The 18987-nt window shown below is 41.7% G+C and overlaps 1 protein-coding gene across 29 annotated transcripts in view; it reads left to right on the forward strand.

The window, feature by feature from the left end:
- Positions 1 to 18987, forward strand: part of MADD (MAP kinase activating death domain) — a 135710-nt gene that overhangs the window by 107274 nt on the left and 9449 nt on the right. For all 29 annotated transcript variants that reach the window (XM_075927624.1, XM_075927623.1, XM_075927633.1 and 26 more), the window contains 2 exons: positions 5898 to 5970; positions 15527 to 15633. In XM_075927624.1, coding sequence (XP_075783739.1) covers positions 5898 to 5970; positions 15527 to 15633 — 180 coding nt within the window. The remainder of the gene's footprint in view (positions 1 to 5897; positions 5971 to 15526; positions 15634 to 18987) is intronic.

An 18987-nucleotide genomic window follows, 5' to 3' on the forward strand; every position in this document is an offset into this window, starting at 1 on the left:
ACCACTGATATTAGCAGGTAGGCAATACTGGTAGTAAAATGACTGTACATAATTTGGTGAAGCATATAGGTAAAGTCAATCAGAAACAACTCCCTGTATTCCAGTGCAGGGAGCCTGGTAACAAAATGGAGGAACAGTTCAGGAAGTGAAACCAGATATTATAGGGATAACAGATACCTGGTAGAATAGTAGTCATGACTGCAATATAGGCATTGAAGAGTTGTGCTCTTCAGGAAAACAGAAATAAAGGGAATAAATAATGTGGCATCTCTTTGCCTCAAAATCACTGTGAGGAGTAAAAAGTAATAGAGGCTCCACTGGAATAGTGCTTGGGGTCTGTTGCAGAACGTCAGAATCTGATTTGGTTATGGTTTAATATTTTGGGGACTTCTGTGATTGAGAGGTTTTAATTTCCTAGATATAGGTTGGAAAAAAAGTGCTACTAATAATGGTAGGGGCCAGAATGTTCCTAACCGCTAACAGGTTTTTTTTGCCAAATAGTAAGTGAGCCAACAAGATATGATGCAATTTTAGATTTATAGTGATAAGTAGCAAAGACTTCATAGAAAAACTGATTGTAGGGGACAACCTTGGCTCCAAGTGATCATGGGCTGATTCATTGTAAAATAAACGGAAGCATAAATAAAAATAGGGGTTCAACTAGAGTCCTTAATTTCCAAAGGGCAAACTTCAAAAAATGAAGGGTATTAGAGAAATGGACTGGATTGAAGAACTGAGGATTTGAATGTGGAAGAGACTTTGTCAAAGTTGTGGAAACGATCAGAAGCCTGTATCTCAAGCAAATGCAAAATATTCATAGGGAAAGGTTACAAGCCAAACTAGATAAACAAGCATTTCAAATAGCTTATTAAGAGAAAAGAGAGAGACTACAAGGAATGGAAAAACAGATTGATCCACAAGGAAGGCTATTGCTTGGTAATTGGAAAGTGTAGGGATAAAGTGAGAACTGTCAAAAGTCAAACACATAGGAATAAAAAGAACATAAAAAAAGAAGTGCAACCGCTAAGCACTGTGTTTGAGGTGGAGATTAAAGCTAATCTAGGTATTGTCCAAAATCTTAAATACTTTGTCTCTATTTTTCTTAAGAATCTTATTAAGATCTTAGGGACAGTAGATAATAGGAGCAAGGATATGGAGGAAGAAATTACCACATCCAAGGTGGAACCAAACTCAGTGGGACCAAATCAGTGCACCTGGATAATCTCAATCCAAGAACATGGGATGCATTAACAGGAGTGTTGTAAGCAAGACACGAGAAGTCATTCTTCCACTCTACTCTGCGCTGATTAGGCCTCAGTTGGAGTATTGTGTCCAGTCTGGGCACCACATTTCAAGAAAGATATGGAAAAATTGGAGAAGGTCCAGAGAAGAGCAACAAGAATGATTAAAGGTCTAGAGAACATGCCCCATGAAAGAAGACTGAAAGAATTGGGTTTGATTATTTTGGAAAGGAGAAGACAGAGATGGGACATGATAGCAGTTTTCAGGTATCTAAAAGGGCGTGTCAAAGAGGAGGGAGAAAAATTGTTCTCCTTGGCCCCTAAGTATAGGACAAGAAGCAATGGGCTTAAACTTCAACAAGGGAGGTTTAGATTGGACATTAGGAAAAACTTCCTGTCAGTGTGGTTAAACACTGGAATAAGTTTCCTGGGAAGGTTGTGGAATCTCCATCTCTGGAGACATTTAAGAGCAGGTTAGACAGACACCTGTCAGGGATGATCTATATACAGTGTTTGGTCCTGCTGTTAGGGCAAGGGACACTGGACTTGAGGACTCTTGAGTTCCCTTCCAATTCTAGTGTTCTATGATATTAAAGAAATTGGCACATGCAATTGTAAGCTCAGTAATAAGGTTTAATTAATAAATCCATAAGCTCAGGGGTTATACGCTATGACTGGAGAATTGAAGAGTAGGCAAATATACCTATATTTTAAGAAAGGAAAAAAGTGATCTAGGAAACATTAGTTTGATCTCAATTGTATACGAGGTCTTAGTACAAATTTTGAAAGACAGAGTAGTTAAGGACATACAGGTAGGTAATAACTAGATAAAATACAGCAGGGTTTTACAAAAGGTAGATGATGCCAGATCAACATGATCTTTTTCTTTGAGAATATAACTGATTTTCTTAACAAAAAAGGAAATGCAGATCTAACATGCTTGGATTTCAGTAAACTATTTGATACAGTTTCACATGGGAAATTATTAAATTGGAGATGATGTGGATTAATATAAGAATTAAACAGTGGTTAAGAAACTGGGGAAAAGGGAGACTGCAGCAGGTCATTCAGAATGGTAAACGGACGTGTTTGAGAGGGGTTATTTGTGGAGTTCCTCCCGGAGCAGTCTTGGGACCAGTCTTTTTAAACATTAATGACTTTGGCACAAAAAGCTGGCGAGTGCTAATAAAATTTTCAGAAAACACAAAGTTGGGAGGTATTGCCAATACAGAGTAGGACCAGAATTCACAAAATACGGATGACCAGCAACAGTGAACTAATAGAAATAGTGTGAAGTTTAATAGTTCAAAGTACATTTAGGGACTAATGGCAAGACTTTTTGCTATGAGTTGGGGGTTGTATCATTTGGTAGTAAAAGTAGAGGAGAAAGACCTGGGTGAATTGGTTGATTACCAGTGGTGGAAAAAGTACCCCAAAAAAATTACTTGAGTGAAAGTACAGCTACTTTGAAAAAAATGTAATTAAGTAATGTAATTCAGTCAAAGTATCCTTCTGGAAAACTGCTTGAGTAAAAGTACAAAATTATCACATCTTAATTGTACTTAAGTATCCAAAAGTAAAAAGTAGCCATCCTATGGAAATCTATGGTTAACATGGGGCACCATTATGTAGGTTGGGGTCCATTGATCTACAGGAAAAATCAGTCGGGGACCATAAAAGGGAGAGGCAACCCTTAAAAAAAAAAACCAAAAACCTTCACTGATGTGGCCCCCAACTGAGACCTCACTCCCCTGATGTTCCAGCCCCATGGCAGGGGAAGGAGGGGAGAGGAGGAAGGCAGGACCAAGCTTCAGGGCTTCCCACAGGCCAGAATAATTCTTTTGGGATCCTAGGGTTAGTAGATTTGGTGACACCCTCCCAGGCCCCTGGGGTGAGGCCAAAATGAGGGGTTCAGGGTGTGGGAGAAGATTGCCAGGGAGTTGAATAGTGATGGTGGTGAGGGTGGGGGTCTGGGTGGGAGGTACTGGTTGCTGGAGTGGGATGGGAGCAGAGATCTGGCCAGGAGGGAGGTGCAGGAGCAGGGTGAGGTGGGGTGCCTGGACAGGTGGGAGGGTGTGGGAGCAGACTGGGGCTGGGAGAGCTGGGTGGAGGGAGGGGGCGTGCGGGGACTGGTCATGAAGGTAGAGGAGTGGAGGGATTGCTTACCTACCTCTGTACTCCCTGCTGCTCCCATTGGCCGAAATCTGGCAAATGAGAGCAATGGGGAAACCTGCCCATGAGCAGTTTCCAGCACCACATTCCCCCAGCCAGAGGGAGGGTGAGCAGCAGCATGTGGCGCTGTGCTTCTTCTCCCCAACACACCGGATCCAGTCTGTGAGGCTCGGGGCTCCCCACCCCTGCATAGGTACTGTTTTTGAATGAAAATGTGCTGATATGACTATTAAAAGGCTGCTTCTTTGGTAGCGCGTCATTGTGCTTGTTGATTGGTTATTTAAAAAAAAACAACTTCATGACGATTGGATGCTTTGCGCATACAGATGGGCTTTAGCAAATCAGAATGCTGGCTTGCGCAACTGTTAGTGGGGTTCTGAAAGTAGTGAGTAACTAAGCACTTTTGGAAATGGTATTGGTGTAAAAAGTACAATATTTTCTTAAAAAACCTACTTAAGTAAAAGTCGAAGTATCACAAAAATAAATTACTTGAGTAAAGTACAAATAGTGAAAAAATGTACTTGAGTAGTGTAATGGAGTACTTTCCATCTCGGTTGATTACAGAATGACCAGGAGATGCCAATGAGAAGTGATTGTGCAAGAGACTAATGCAATTCTAGGATATATTAGGCAAGGAATTTCCAGTAGAGTTAGAGGAAGTGTTTGTACTATTAAACAAGGCACTAGTCAGACCTCATCTGGAATACTGTGTGCAATTCTGGCTTCCCATGTTTAAGAAAGAGTAATTCAAACTGAAACAGAAGGCTACTAGGAGGAGCAGAGAAATGGAGAACATACCTTATAAGAGGAGAGTTAAGGAGCTTAGCTTGTTTGGCCTAATAGAATGAAGGCTAATGGACATATGGTTTCTTTTTATAAATACATCGGGGGATAAACAGTGGGAGGAAGATAAGTTATTTAAGTTAAGGGCCAACTTTGGCAGAAAAACAAATGGATATAAAGGCCATCAATAAGTTTAGTTTTGAAATTAGATTAAGGTGTCTAATGATAAGAACAACAAAGTTCTGGAATAGCATTTCCAGGGGAGTAGAGGCAGAAACCTAACTTGCTTCAAGATTGATTTTGATAAATTCATGGAGGGGATAATTTGATTAGGTTGTCTATAATACTGATACATGGCCCATCAACAACAATTATTAGGAAATATCTCCAAATGGTCTCCAAATTATTTCCTATGTCTGTGCATATAGTGGGTCTTGCCCATATGCTCTGGGACTAACTAATTGCCATATTTGGGATCAAGAAGGAATTTTCCTCCAGGTCAGATAGGCAGAAACCTTGGTGATGCTTTGTCTTTTTTGCAATATGGAGCACTGGTCACTTGCTGGTTTAAATTAGAGTAAATGGTGGATTATGTGGACCTGAATAGACGAATTACCCCAGAGAAATGCTGTTTGATCTGGACAAGATGGCCAATAATCTGTAGCAGAATAAAAGAAAATTTCTGTAAGATATTGTTTCAGTGGTAACTCACAGTTGAGAGAGAGAAAATTAGGATAAATATTGCAGAAATGTTGGGTAGAAAGGAGATTATGGAGGACATGTGCAGTAATTGGAAACTCTTGGGATGCAGCCTGTATCCCAAATATCACAAACTGTTGGAAATTTATTACCAAATGATCCTTTGGTAATCTTCCTAGGGCTTCCTCTGGGAAATGATCATCAAGGATATGTCTACGTTACGTGGTTCCATCAATGGAGCCATGTAGATGAGCTTTGTAGACATAGCAAAATGAAACGGCGATTTAAATAATCGCCACTTCATCTACATCAAAATGGCTGCCTTTGATATCGACCGCGGAGCGTCCAGACTACCGCAGTGGGCCAACAAACAGCTGATCGGCACAGCGCGGCAGCCATTTTGATGTAAATGAAGTGGCGATTATTTAAATCGCCACTTCATTTTTCTATGTCTACAAAGCCCATCTACATGGCTCCGTCTTAATCATAGGGGTTTAGGCTAGAAGGAACCACTATAACAGCTGATCTCCTGTATATCACAGTAGCGATGTGAAAGAATAGTTGACTAGTTGACTATCCGATAAGCAAATGCTTATCGGATGGTCGACAGGATAGTCGACTAGTTACTTCCCCTGCACCCCTTTCTGCATCTTTCAGAGGCAGCAAAGGCGGGGGGGGGGGGGGGGGGGAGAAGAGGAAGCACTTCAAAGTGGCAGTGCCACTTGAAGCCTGGGGCCAGATCCCAAGCATGGGGAGCCTAGGGCTGTTGCTACACTTCAAAGCCTGAGGCGCCCTATTGACTAATCAAATTGTTGATGAAAAATGCATCGACTGTTTGATTAATCGGTTAGTCGATACTTAACATCCTTATATCACAGGTCACCAACATCATCCAGCATCCACACACTAAATCCAACAGTCAGTGCTGTTAAGCATGCTTTCAGTGTTGCAGTATTATTAGTGTATAGTGTGAAAACACATTATTAAACTCTTGTCTTGCAGTGTCGAGAATTGTACTATTGTGTAAAAGATAGCATGGAGCGAGCGGCAGCAAGACAGCAGAGCATTAAACCAGGTAAGAAATGTTGCCTTCAGGCAGGGGTGGACAGAATTTGGCAGATATTGTGTGTTCAACCCGCTCTTTAAAGCAGTGTAGTTATAGCCACGTCCATCCTGGGATATTAGAGGGAGAAGGTGGGTGAGGTTAATATCTTTTATGGGAGCAACAGAAGATATTACTTTGCCTGCTTTGCCTCTCCAGCCTCTTTAATGACAATTAGTGTGACTGTAGTGCTTTTTATTCAGTGACCTCAAAGTTCTGTTTTCTCCTCTATCTGTGCATGTGTGGCAGTTCGTCATGATGATTATAAACTGAAGTAGTCCTCATCAAAAATTGTACATTTCTAGAATCAATCACCCCTTCAGGGGCTCTGACTTACCAATACAGTGATAATTCCAAAATAATACTGCATGACATGACGACACCTTATCCTAAGTGTCTCCTTATATTTGGCTGTTACAACCTTTTCTTTCTTCAGGGCCTCCTTGTTTCATTCCTTGAAATGGAAATGCTCTCTGAAAGCATTACTCCTACCTTCATTGTGTTCAAGTTGCAGTCTAATGAATCCCATTTGTCCCAATGAATCAGCAATGATAACCCTGCAGCTCTGTGCAGAGTTCTAACACTTAAGGCAATGTTTCCCAATTTTATTTGGCCATGAAACCTTTTTAAACTTGAAAGAATTTTGCGGAATCCCTTACAGTCTTATATATGGAGCTGAAAAGTAGACCACAAATAAGTAAGGATAATAATAAACAAATGCTGAACAAGGACATGAGATCAACATTTAGTTTAATTGCACATATTTCAAAACAAAAATCACATTTAATGCATACAAACCGTTAAGTGGTATATAACAGGTGATTGCACCACTGACTGACTCTGTGCACAATGCTGAGTAGCGACACCATCATCCCCATTCTGTGGCTAAGCTGGCATTCATTACACAGGGACACTTATCGTGGCAAACATAAATGAAAATTGTTTTCAATAAAATTCATAAATACTTAAATATTATAATTTTTAATCATAAAATGTTACTGCAATGGAATTTTCTCATGGAACCCTTATTTTCACTTTGCGGAACCCCAAGGTTCCATGGAATACTATTTAGGAAATATTGCTTAAGGTGTGAATTTAAATCAATATAGCTTACTAGTGTAACCCATTTTTGGAGACTCATAGTCCCATATAAGACAGCTTTTTCTGTTTATCTTCTCACTTTGGAGGGGCTAAAGTTAACCAAAAAAGCTTTCACTATTTTATACTGGAATAAATATGCCCACATGGGAATTTAAACCAGTATAACTGTATCTGTGCAATTAGTAAAACATTCTTGTGTGGACAAGTACTAATAGAAAAAGAAGGATCCTACCACTGCTGCCACAGGCAAACTAGCAAACCTCTTAAAATTTTCAGAGGGGTAGTTGTTTTGATGATGATGAGCGATCACTCATTGTCGAGTATGATCATTGTAAAGGGTTCCACTCTTGGTGGCAGAGGGGAGTGTTACAGTCTCTACTTGCCTGTCCGGGCAAGGCAGTGTCCAGTAAATGGACATGATCAGGCCTCTTTTTACCCCTTCCTGGGTGTAGCTTGCAGGAGGGTTGGGGGGGGGGGGACCCAGGCCTGCCCACTCCTCTGGGTCCCCACCCAGGGACCCTATAAGTAGCAGTTACCTGCTGAGTTTCAAAGTACTTAGTTGCTGTCACATCTCTGGGCCACTTCCCTGGGATGCTGTTCCATCCAGCCCTTTTCTAGGGCCTTGTGGTTGAGTTCCCCTTGTCCAGGGTTCTGCAGGGTTGTATTTGGCTTCTAGGCTAGCCTTCAGCTGCAGGACTTGGCTTCAACCAGGTAAGAAGCCCCAGCTTCCGCTCAGAGCTGTCCAGAGTGCAGGTATTCCCCGGTCTGCCTGGGTTGAGCTCCAGGAAGAAACTGACAGGCCTTGGCCTAGCAGCTCCTTTTATATCAGCCTGCTGCAGCAGAGGCTGCCCCTCTGTTCTGCTTGGATCTCTACTGCTCCTGCTGCTGGCCAGGGTGCTGAAAGGCCTCCAGCAGAGAAGTCAGGCATGCTAAGCCTAAACAGCTTTCCGTCCATTCTATAGATCAGTGGTCTCCAACCTTTTTACACCCAAAATCACTTTTTAAACCTCAGAACAGGCAAAGATCTACTGCCCCGCCCCTTCATTGAAGCCCCACCCTCTCTATTCTCCTCCTGTCCATCACTTGCTATCCTCAGCCCTTACTTACACACGCTGATAAACAGTTTATTTTTAAATTATGCGATATATACAATTAAAATCACGTGTTTATAGTTATGAAATAAATGGTCTGTTTTTTTATTCATGCTATTTAAATCTAAAATGAAGCATTTATAATAATACATTTTGTGGGGACAGTTCTGCAGCTGGGGGCAGGGAAGAGGGTGCTGGGAGGGCAGAGGACAGGGTTCTGCAGCTGGGGACAGGGTGCCAGTGGGGACAGAGTTCAGGGAGTGGGGAGGGGAATAGGGAAAGAGTTCTGTAGCTGGGGACAGAATTCTGTAGCTGGGGACAGGGGAGTGGGGACAGGAATGGGGACAGAGTTCTGTGGCTGGGGAGTGGGGGCTGGCAAGTGGGGTGCCAGTGGAGGCAGAGAATCCCCTGCATTTGCCTCCCTCCAGAGGGAAGCCAGCGCATGCCTCCTCCGGCCCGGCTCTCCCCCCCGCCCCTGCAGCGTGGGGAAACCCCATGCGTGCCTGCCCCGCAATTGTGCCTGCCCCGGGACCAACCCCCTTGGTGCAGGGAAATCCTGCCTGCGCCTGCCCTGGGCCGACACTCCCCCTCCCCCGTGCAGGGATGCCCCGCGTGCATGCCTGCCACGGGGCCGACCCCCCCGGCGCAGGGAAACCCTGCGCTCACCTGCCCCAGGGGCGACACTCCACCCTACCCCACCCCACGCAGGGAAGCCCCGCATGTGCGCCTGCCCCAGGGCCAACCCGCGCGTGCCTCCCCTGGGGCTGACTCACCTCTCCTGTGCAGTGCAGGGAGCCGATGTTCCCTCCTGCAGTACACCCGGAAGAGCAGCTAGCGCACTTACGGAATTGCCAGAAGTGGCGCTAAGCTGCGGGACTTCTGTCCATCCCGGGAAGCCTACACTACCTCCATTTTTACTGGAGGTAGGTAGTGGGGCTTCTCGGGGGTGGGAGAGAAATGGGGGCGGGGCGGACAGGACTCCTCGCGATCGACTGGTCGAGGCCTCGCGATCGACTGGTCGAGGCCTCGCGATCGACCAGTTGATCGCGATCGACCTGTTGGTGACCACTGCTGTAGATTTCAATGCCAGCTGGGAGCTTCCCAGCAATTAGGTCGACAATGACTGCATTAAAGACTGCACACATGGTTGGGGTGATAATGCAGCCTTGTTTGATGCCTGTCTGTACTTGTAAAGGTTCATTCTGGGAGCCCTTGCTGCTCAGAATAGTCACTTTTATGTTGTCATGAAGCAACTTTAGGACATTGATGTATTTATCAGGACATTGAATCTTCAAAAGTACAGTCCAAACGGCATGGCAATTCACTGAGTCAAAGGCTTTAGTTAGAGCAATAAAAGCTATGTACACTGGTCGGTTTTGCTCCTGAATTTTCTCTTGCACCTGCTGTGCAATGAAGATCATATCTGCAGTTCTGCGACATGGTTGGAAGCCACTCTCTGACTCTAATAAAATTACTTCTAACGGGGCAGAAGACAGGTTGCAAGGACCTGTGCCAGAACTTTGCCTGTAACAGCAAGGAGAGAGACAATCCACTTTATCCCTTTTTCAAAAAGGTGACAATCAAGGCATCCCTCATTTCACTGGGTATCTTCTCCTTTATCCAGATTTATAAGGAGAAGCAGGCTAAGCTGGGGTATGTCTACACTACCACCCTAGTTCGAACTAGGGTGGTAATGTAGGCAACCGGAGTTGCAAATGAAGCCCGGGATTTGAATTTCCTGGACTTCATTTGCATAAAGCCGGGCGCCGCCATTTTTAAATGTCCGCTAGTGCGGACTCTGTGCCGCACGGCTACATGCAGCACGGAGTCCGCACTAGCGGACATTTAAAAATGGCGGCGCCCGGCTTTATGCAAATGAAGCCCGGGAAATTCAAATCCCGGGCTTCATTTGCAACTCCGGTTGCCTACATTACCACCCTAGTTCGAACTAGGGTGGTAGTGTAGACATACCCCTGCTGAATTAACTCTGGTCCATCGTCTTTAAAGATTTCAGTGGGAATCCCATCTGGACCTACTGCCTTGTTGTTCTTCATCTGCTTTATGGCAGATGGCAGTGTGTGTTTCTGTGCTCATCCCTAGAATGCTGTTGGGGGATTTACTCAAGAACTTCATTTATAACCATGGAATTATGATTAAGAAGATCTTCAAAATGTTCTTTCCAGCAAAATTTAATGGCTTCCTTGTCCTTCAAAACTGTGATTCCAGCCTTTGAGCTAAGGGAGTTCATGCCTTAAGAAACTGGCCCATAAACAACTTTAATGGCACTAACGAAGCCATGTGTATTATGGGTATCCACAAAATGTAGGAGTTCATTCACTTTTAGTCCACCATTTATTCTTGAATTCTCTAGTTTTATGTTGGACTTCTGCCTTCACCTTAGCATGGGCTTCTCTCTTTGTCTTGCAATTTATATCATTCTGCCAAGCAAAAATTGCCATTCTCTTCTCATTGATGAGCTGCTCAATTTAAACATCATTCTCATCAATCCGGTCCTGATTCTGTCTGGTGTGGTAGCCAATGGTTCCTTCACAGGTATTGATGATTGCTACTTTCAGCTGGCTCCAGTGTTCCTCACTTTCTTTCAGAAACTCTGATGGAAGCTTTTCTTCTTAGACTGCTTGGAAGTGGTCACACTTAATAGGCTCCTTCAGATCTTGAACCTTCAGCTTGCTCCTGATCTGTTTCTTTTGCGGCCTCCCTTTGGGGGCAATCTGAATTTTCATTGTGGATCAAATGAGGTGATGATCAGTCCAGCAGTCATCAGCACTTGTCATTGCTCTTGTGAGAAGTACATTATGATCTCGAGCATGAGCTATGACATGGTAGAGAAGATGCCAGTGCTTTGAACGTGGGCATTTCCAAGATGTTTTGAACTTGTCCTTTTGTTGAAAAAGAATGTTCATGATGGTAAGTTCATGTTTAGCACACTTGGTCAGGAGCAGGATTCCATTTGAGTTGCTTTTGCCAGCTCCTTCTTTCCCAATTGTTCCTTTCCACAGGTCTGAGTCTCGTCCTATTGAAATCCCCCAGAAGAATCTGATCTTCTTTAGGGGTCTCCGATAAAATGGTTTCCAGCTGAGAGTAGAAATCTTCCATTACATCCTCATTGGCATCCATTGTTAGCACGTAAGTGCTCACAATAGTTACCTGTTGGTTTTTGGTGAGCCTCAATCCGTGTGTCATAAGCTGCTTATTGATGCCTACTAGGAGTTCAGAGAGTCACCTTACGAGCTTGTTCTTAATTGCAAAGCCTACTCCATGCAATCAAGTTTCATCTCAAGATTTTTCCTTCCAGAAGTAAGTGTATCCTCCTTTCTCCTCACCATCTGCTCTTCTTGTTTCTGAAAAGTCAGCAATATTGATGTTAAACCAATTCAGTTCATGAGGAATGATAGTTGTACGTCGCTCTGGTAGGTCACTGTCAGTTGTTCATCAGGGTACACCCGTTCCAGGTTTCAATGTTTCTTACATTTTTATCCACTGGGATGGTGATCCTGCTGGATGCTGCTATCTAGCCAGGAAGAAAAGAGGCAAGACTATTTTTAGGGCACTCTTTCTAGCCCCCTCCCCATGTGGGGTGAGCAGAGTGGGTCCTAAAAAGGACTGCTTCATCATGGGAGCAGCAGCTGAGATGATCGACCTGCCTCAGTCCTTGAGCAAGATGACTGAATCACACACCCACTGCCTGTGTCGGTCTGTGACTAGGAGCTTCCATATCTGACTGTCCTGTTCCCGTTGCCACTCTCTGATTGCCACCGGAGTTTTGACTTGTGCAGGTGGTATTTTTCCAAAAAACTGGAAGATGCCCGTGCGGGACTTCTTTTAAAGAGAGGAGATTGGTGCACAATAGTCATCACGCTGTCTTTGACAGATAATAGGGCTTGAAACCTATATCATGGACTTCATGATGATTGGAGATCCTTTGTGTGTTGCAGCGTTCATCCACCTTCACAGTCACTGTAACATTACACAGCAGTTTCAGCTCCATTGTGCAGTTATCCTCCATCTGCTCTGCTATTGAGGACTCCTTGGATCATGCTTTGTCTGGAACCTCGCCCTTGACCATTCTGCCATGGGGGACCCTAAGAGAGTACTTGACTCCTGGCAGCGTTGCTCTCGGGGGTCATTGGACCACACAAGCCTCTCCACCACTACAAGGTGATGATCAATGGAGAGGGGTAGCCATGTTAGTCGGTAACTGAAAAAACTTAAAAAACAGTGAATAGTCCTGCAGCCCCACAGAGACTAATAAAAAAAGTAGACGGTATAATGCACTTCCGTGGGCTCAACCCACTTCTTTAAAAATGTGTATATGGTCAAAAATGTAACTGTCGTTTTTACTCAACATACCATCTCTGTGTTGGATGACAAAATAATTTCATTACTGTTTACTCTTGGTAGCATAGCAGCACAAGCTATCTTTGGAAGCTGGAGCGGGATTCTTCTGGCTCTTTTATCATCATCAACCTAATTGTAGTCTTGTCAAAATGGGGAAGTTATGCCAGTGTAAGGTGGGATGTGAATTTAAACCAGTCTAGTTATACTGGTATAATTACCCATGTGGACACTTTTATTCCAGCAGAAGAGGGCCTTTATTCAGTTTAATTTTTCTCATTTTGGAAGTGTTTTAATTAAATAAGAAAAAAAGAAAAGCCACTTGTACTATGGAATAAATGAGTCTACATAAGGGGAATTATACTAATATAAATATAGCAGTTTAATTCTACCATTGTCTTTATATTGGTACAACTGGAAAAAACCTCCCATGGAGTCAAGCCCCAAGTTCCAGTTGTAGGGCCAAATACTGCCCACCTGTTTTAGTTGAACCACCTTGCTGAAAACAGAGAAGATGTGATCCTAAGAGCCCCTACTGCCCAAGCGTTCGGCATCATGTAACAGCAACTTCTATTAAGCCTGATAAATTACATCTAACACATTTCAGTTAGGAGATTTATCTGTAAAGAATATTTCATAAGATATCAGTTGAAAGTCAGAGACACGCTGGTTATTAATATCACTGTGAAATGTGCATGTTGACACTGGATGAAGAATTACACATATTTTTGATACGGTACTTTGAAGTCTGTAATTAAAGAGAGAAACAGATATTTTTCAAGTCAAGAGGGAGGATGGTTATCTTTCTGCCTCTAATGAAAATTGAACAGGGTGATGCCAGAGACAATGGACAGATCGTTTGCACCAGAGATTAACAGGAGGCACAAATAAACACAAAGATGTGAAATCTGCTTGGGAAGACACTGGAATCTGAACCCTAGGGATCCATCCTGAATTTGGCGATAAAGAAAATAAACTCTGGGGAATATAATGAGAAGCAAAAAATTATTTTATCACTGAAGGGAGAAAGAGGTTGTCATTCTTTGTATTTTTGAATGGGGGATCTCCAATTGTGTGAACTGGTGATGCTAAGAAGTAGGGATCTAAATACCAGCTTGATACACAGGGCCTCCATCACAGTGAGAAAACTGCTTTAGATAAGAATTGGAGCCTATTAAGTTTTAATCACTAGAAAATGAATAAAACCAAATACTTTTAGTTTTACTCCTAACCATTTTCTGTTTCTGTTGTCTCTGCTTAGTGTCACTTAAATCTCTGTTCTTTATTAATAACCTTATTCATGTTTTTAATACAAATTCATTTTGGTAAAAAAGACTCCAGAGGTAGTCCTGGCATTTAGAGGCCAGTAAGCTTAATTATAGTACCAGGCAAACTGATTTACACGTAGTAAAGAACAGAATTATTAGACAAACAGATGAATATGATTTGCGGGGAAGAGTAGACATGGCTTTGGTAATAGAAAATCAAGCCTCACAAATGTATTGGAATTCTCTGAGCGAGTTCGACAGACATGTTAACAAGAGTTATCCAGTAGATATAGTGTACTTGAACTTTCAGAAAGCCTTTGACAAGTCCCTCACCAAAGATTCTTAAGCAGAGTAAGCAGTCATAAAATAAGAGGGAAAGGCTCATGGATCAGTACCTGGTTAAAAGACAAGAAACAAAGAGTAGGAATAAACGGTCAGTTTTCAAACTGGAGAGAGAGGTAAATAGCGTTGTCCCCCAAGAATCTGTACCGGGACTAGTACTATTCAGCATCCTCATTAATTATCTGGATAAAGGAGTAAACAGTGAGGTGACAACATTTGAAAATGATACAAAATTAGTCAATTTAGTGAACCAAAGCAGACTACAAGCAATTACAAAGGGATCTCACAAAAATGTGTGACTGAGCAACAAAATGGTCAATGAAATTCAATGTTGGTAAACACAGCTATGCCTCTGAAATTCCAAAGTAAACCACCCTGGAAAATATAACCCTAACTATACATATATAATGATGAGGTCTCAATTAGCTGTTAACACTCAAGAAAGAAGTCTTGGAGTCATTGTGGATAGTTCTCTGAAAAAAACCACTCAGTGTGCAGTGACAGTCAAAAAAGCCAATAATGTTAGGAACCATTGGGAAAGAGATGACTAAGAAGACAGGAAATATCACATAATGTCAATATGTAAATCTCTGTTGTGCCCACACCTTGAATACTGTGTGTAGTTCTGGTTGCTCCACTTCAAAAAAGTTATATGAAAAGTAGAAAGGGTACAGAGAAGAACAGCAGGCAGGTATGTATTCTGTCTCTTTGGAAACAATGAATTTGGCAATTCATGAGACTGTCCAGTTTGGGTTAGCTACTACAGAGGAAACTCTTCTAGGGGTGTAGAACTTAGAAGGGATAACAGGGTGGTTTACAGTGCTGGAAGCCCTCAGAAAGCATCAATGAAGGACATGAGGGATTCAAGAAACTCTTCTCTCCTTGTGGCATTAAGAATATTTCCATTTTATTTCTACCCCAGTAGAATGCTGTTATGTTCATATGAAACTTACAGGAAATTCAAAGCTCCAAGGAAATTTTTATTTGCTTTGCTTCTGCTGAATATTAATGCTGTGTAAAGTACAGTGTCAATGACAGTTTTGTATCAGAAAAAAAGAGCTAGCTTCTTTTTTAAAGCCCTCTTAATATGTGCCCATGACAAGTACAGGCTACAAGCTAATCTTTTAATTTCTCTCATGTTACAAAACTTTACAGACACAAGCAATGAAATATGTGATGGTGTTTAGGAGCAGTAACTGCTAAACTTTAATCATGTACTTCACATTGTTCATGTCACAAAAGTAGGAATCCACTGTTGCAGTGTGCATTCGATGGAATTCTTGCTTTGATTACTCAATAAATGGAGAGCATTGTGCAGATTACGCTGTCTCTTTCCTATTCTTCTTCTCTTTGTTTGTTGTCATATTTCAGGTCCAGAATTGGGTGGTGAGTTCCCAGTGCAGGATATGAAAACTGGTGAAGGAGGGCTTTTGCAAGTCACACTGGAAGGAATTAACCTGAAGTTTATGCACAGTCAGGTAGGAGGGTGATCTTTAACTAGAGTATGTGAGCATGAAGCTTTTCCCCGCACTTTTGCATTGATGTGTTTCCTCTTCCCTGAACCACTGAGGGAAAGGGGTAGGATGATAAAGGGGAATATGGCCTATTGTCTATAAATATTTAAAGAGAAATTCTCGGAGTGCAGGCATTTATCATACTTTTTTTTAAAGTAAAAGTAGTTATAGAAATAGGTATTGACTTAATTTCTGGCTGCTAGAATTCTGTAGGTGTACTAGGTAATTGGTACTAAAACAGCAACAAAATTAAAACAAAAAAAGTAGTAATCTAAGCTGCCAAAATGTCATGTAGTGAACTCTGGCCTTCTGATGGCACAATGATTTAACATTGTGCCTGTAAGATTATGCTTAGGAACGTTTGCAGGTATTTCAGGCAACTTCATTCATCATGTTTAATTTTTGTATTTAAAAAACGGGGGGAGGAGTCTACTGACTTTTTTTTTTCCTTTTCCAAATAGCAATTAATCTGTGGGTGTAGAGGAAACACCAATAGATTTTTTTTATCATTTTCTTCCCTTTTCTAGATGTTGTTTCTTTTGTTTTTTTAGTCCTTGCTTTTTGTTTTTCTTTATGTTCATGTTTGTTTTGCATATGTCATTGGAGTTGTGCTGTGCTGGACAGTAGAACCAGTTTTTATTGGAGGGAGGGCAGGTGTGTGAGTGTGTGAGAGAGAGAAAGAGAGAGAGAGGCTTCTGTCAGTTCCTCGTGGAGTATTACCTTTTATATCTAGTTAAATCTTCCCTCTACTGTTTCCCCATATAAGCCTTGTTCCTTTACACACTCGTTTTCAAACCGAGGGAAGAGCATTTGTGCCTCTCAAAACACAAAACAGAATTCTGAAATATGGAAAGACTGTTAACTTTTTGTGTAAAACTACGTTCTTATAATTGAAGACCTTTTAGAATAGGGGATAATTATTATCATAAGAGGTTACAAATAGCCTATATTTTTAAACATTTCATTTTCCTAAAAATGGGGAAACTCCCTTAAATTCCATCACTTAGGGTAACGTATCATCTCTTAGTTTTTGTTCAGATGAGCCAGATGCCTCCAGGACCTTCACAAGCCTTTTGCATAGCCGCACTTACCATTTTTGCACTGCTGTGATAATTCATATTGTATCTGATCTGTTTGGACTTTTTCTTTGAGGTCCTGAATTAAGATGCTTGTGCTGCATAATATGAACCTTAACAGCAGATGCTAGTACAGGTTGAACCTCTCTAGTCTGGCACTTTCTGTTCTGGCAACATCTGTAGTAGATGTTAGTTAGCCCTATGTCCACTTATCATGGGTGTGGCCAAGTTTCCTGCAGTCCCATAAAGTTTGTTTACAGCCACTACTCCTAGCTCTCAGTGTTCTGTGCTGTTATTTAGTTTTAAATTACCTCTGAATGTCTTCAAAGAGCTCAGTAAGCAGTAGAAGTGTTGGTAATGCTTCTAGAAAATATTGATTTCCCATGGTCTGGCAAATTCTCTGGTTTGGCACTGGTCAGGTACCATGGGTGCCGGACTAGAGAGATTCAACCTGTACAAACAATGGAAATTATCTAAATGGATTTAAAAATGGTCTTATTTCCTTTTCCCCATATCCTTCCAAAAAGAGAGAAATATAAGGCAATAAAATGTATGACAAATTAAACTGTAAAAGAGCACAGGTAAACAAAGCAGTAGGAATAATTTTCTGTTCCCTGAATACTTAGTTGTGAGAAGACAACAAGTTGCAGGTATTCTGACAAAGAAATCTCAGGTTTACTTTCTGGTACTGAGGAATAATAACCTGGAATCATGTGTTAAATCATCTCTATTATTGGAAACATCATCTGTACTTGAAAATCAACTTATCTTGATTACCTTGAAAATGCTAATTGATCCATTTATGTAGGTAAGATTGTTTCTAAAAGAGACTTTTTAGCTGACATGATCTGTTCTTACTTGTGGCTTCCCCTTGCCTTTCTTGGGCAGGTAATGATTTGGGGATTAAATGAAAGTAGTGTGTTACTGGTGATGTAGTGAAAAGTGCCCAGATACCTCTCTAAATTCTCTGTTTTCCTAGAAGATGCAATTTCTCCAGTATATTTATCTCTAAATGAGCACCTGAGCTTTCAGCTTTGTAAGTACATGGCAACTGAAAAGATAACTGCAGTTCATTGCTATGCAGTTTTTCAAAATATCTCTAAGGTGTTGGCAGGAGACCTATTCAGGATAGTGGATCAGTCTTACTTTTTCTTATGTTTCCTGCCTGAAGAAACAAATGTTCTCAGACCTGAGCATACAGCTGATTCCTGATCACCTTCCTGTACCTGCTTCCAAGACCACAAGTTTTCTCTTGCCCTGAAAGGACTAATTGCAGTTATGCTTTTCCAAGGTGTGGATGCACATCAGAAGAGATTGTCTGTTTAATTACAGGGCATTAAATGGATTCAAGAATTTGCTTATTTGCACAAAACTAGCATCTGTGTCCTAGAACATGGAATAAAAAAATTGGTGTGATCTCTGACCAGGCCCATTTTCCTTTTTTGGATGCTTATTTTTTAAAATGAAGATTAAGTTCAAAACCATTTCTGTTTTTTCCAAGTGGGTACCCCTCCGTGGCATACTGTATGAAATGAACAGACAAAAAACAAATCTGAGTCATCATACATGTTTTTTTTTTTAAAGTTTAAATCAGTACTGCTCAAAGTCATCATCTGAATCAGTTTCAAAAGGAGTGCACATACTATATGAAATCTGTAAAAAGTTCTGTTCCTAAATTTCAATTGGCAGGGGAAGTGTAGCAGCGCCTCCCACATTAACATTGACTGGTGGATGGTCTAGGTCTAGGAGAAGCAGCATAAAGGGTGGGAAGCACATTGCCCCGTGCCTGCCCTCTGTGCTGGAGGAGGATGCATGGAGGGGCAGAAATCAAGTGGGATGGACCTGGGCTATAAATTATATGCCAAATTTTGGAGCCAGCCATTTCTTGTCCCCCTTTTTGTTGCATTTAAGGTGTGTTGGTTTTCTCTTTGCTTTAATTCAGTTGAGTGCCTAACAGGGTAACAATGTTGGATATGTCAGAGTTACTAACTCCTTCGTTTCTCTTCCATGCTTTCTCCTCCTGCAAGGAGCGGAAGGTACTTCATCTTCTGCTGTCTTCGCTTCTTAGCATTTTAAGTTGTTTGTTGATTTCTAGCACTGTGGCAAATTTATCTTTTTAAATCTCCCTTTATTTATATATTAAACGGTAAATGAATTGGTAGTATGTGCTACAGTGTTTCAAGTTATATCAGCCTTGATGGTGTTTCTTTTTTGGTTTGTTTTTGAATAAAAAGTTGTGTGT

Source organism: Pelodiscus sinensis, chromosome 4, assembly GCF_049634645.1.
Source record: "Pelodiscus sinensis isolate JC-2024 chromosome 4, ASM4963464v1, whole genome shotgun sequence".
Taxonomy (NCBI): Eukaryota; Metazoa; Chordata; order Testudines; family Trionychidae; genus Pelodiscus; species Pelodiscus sinensis.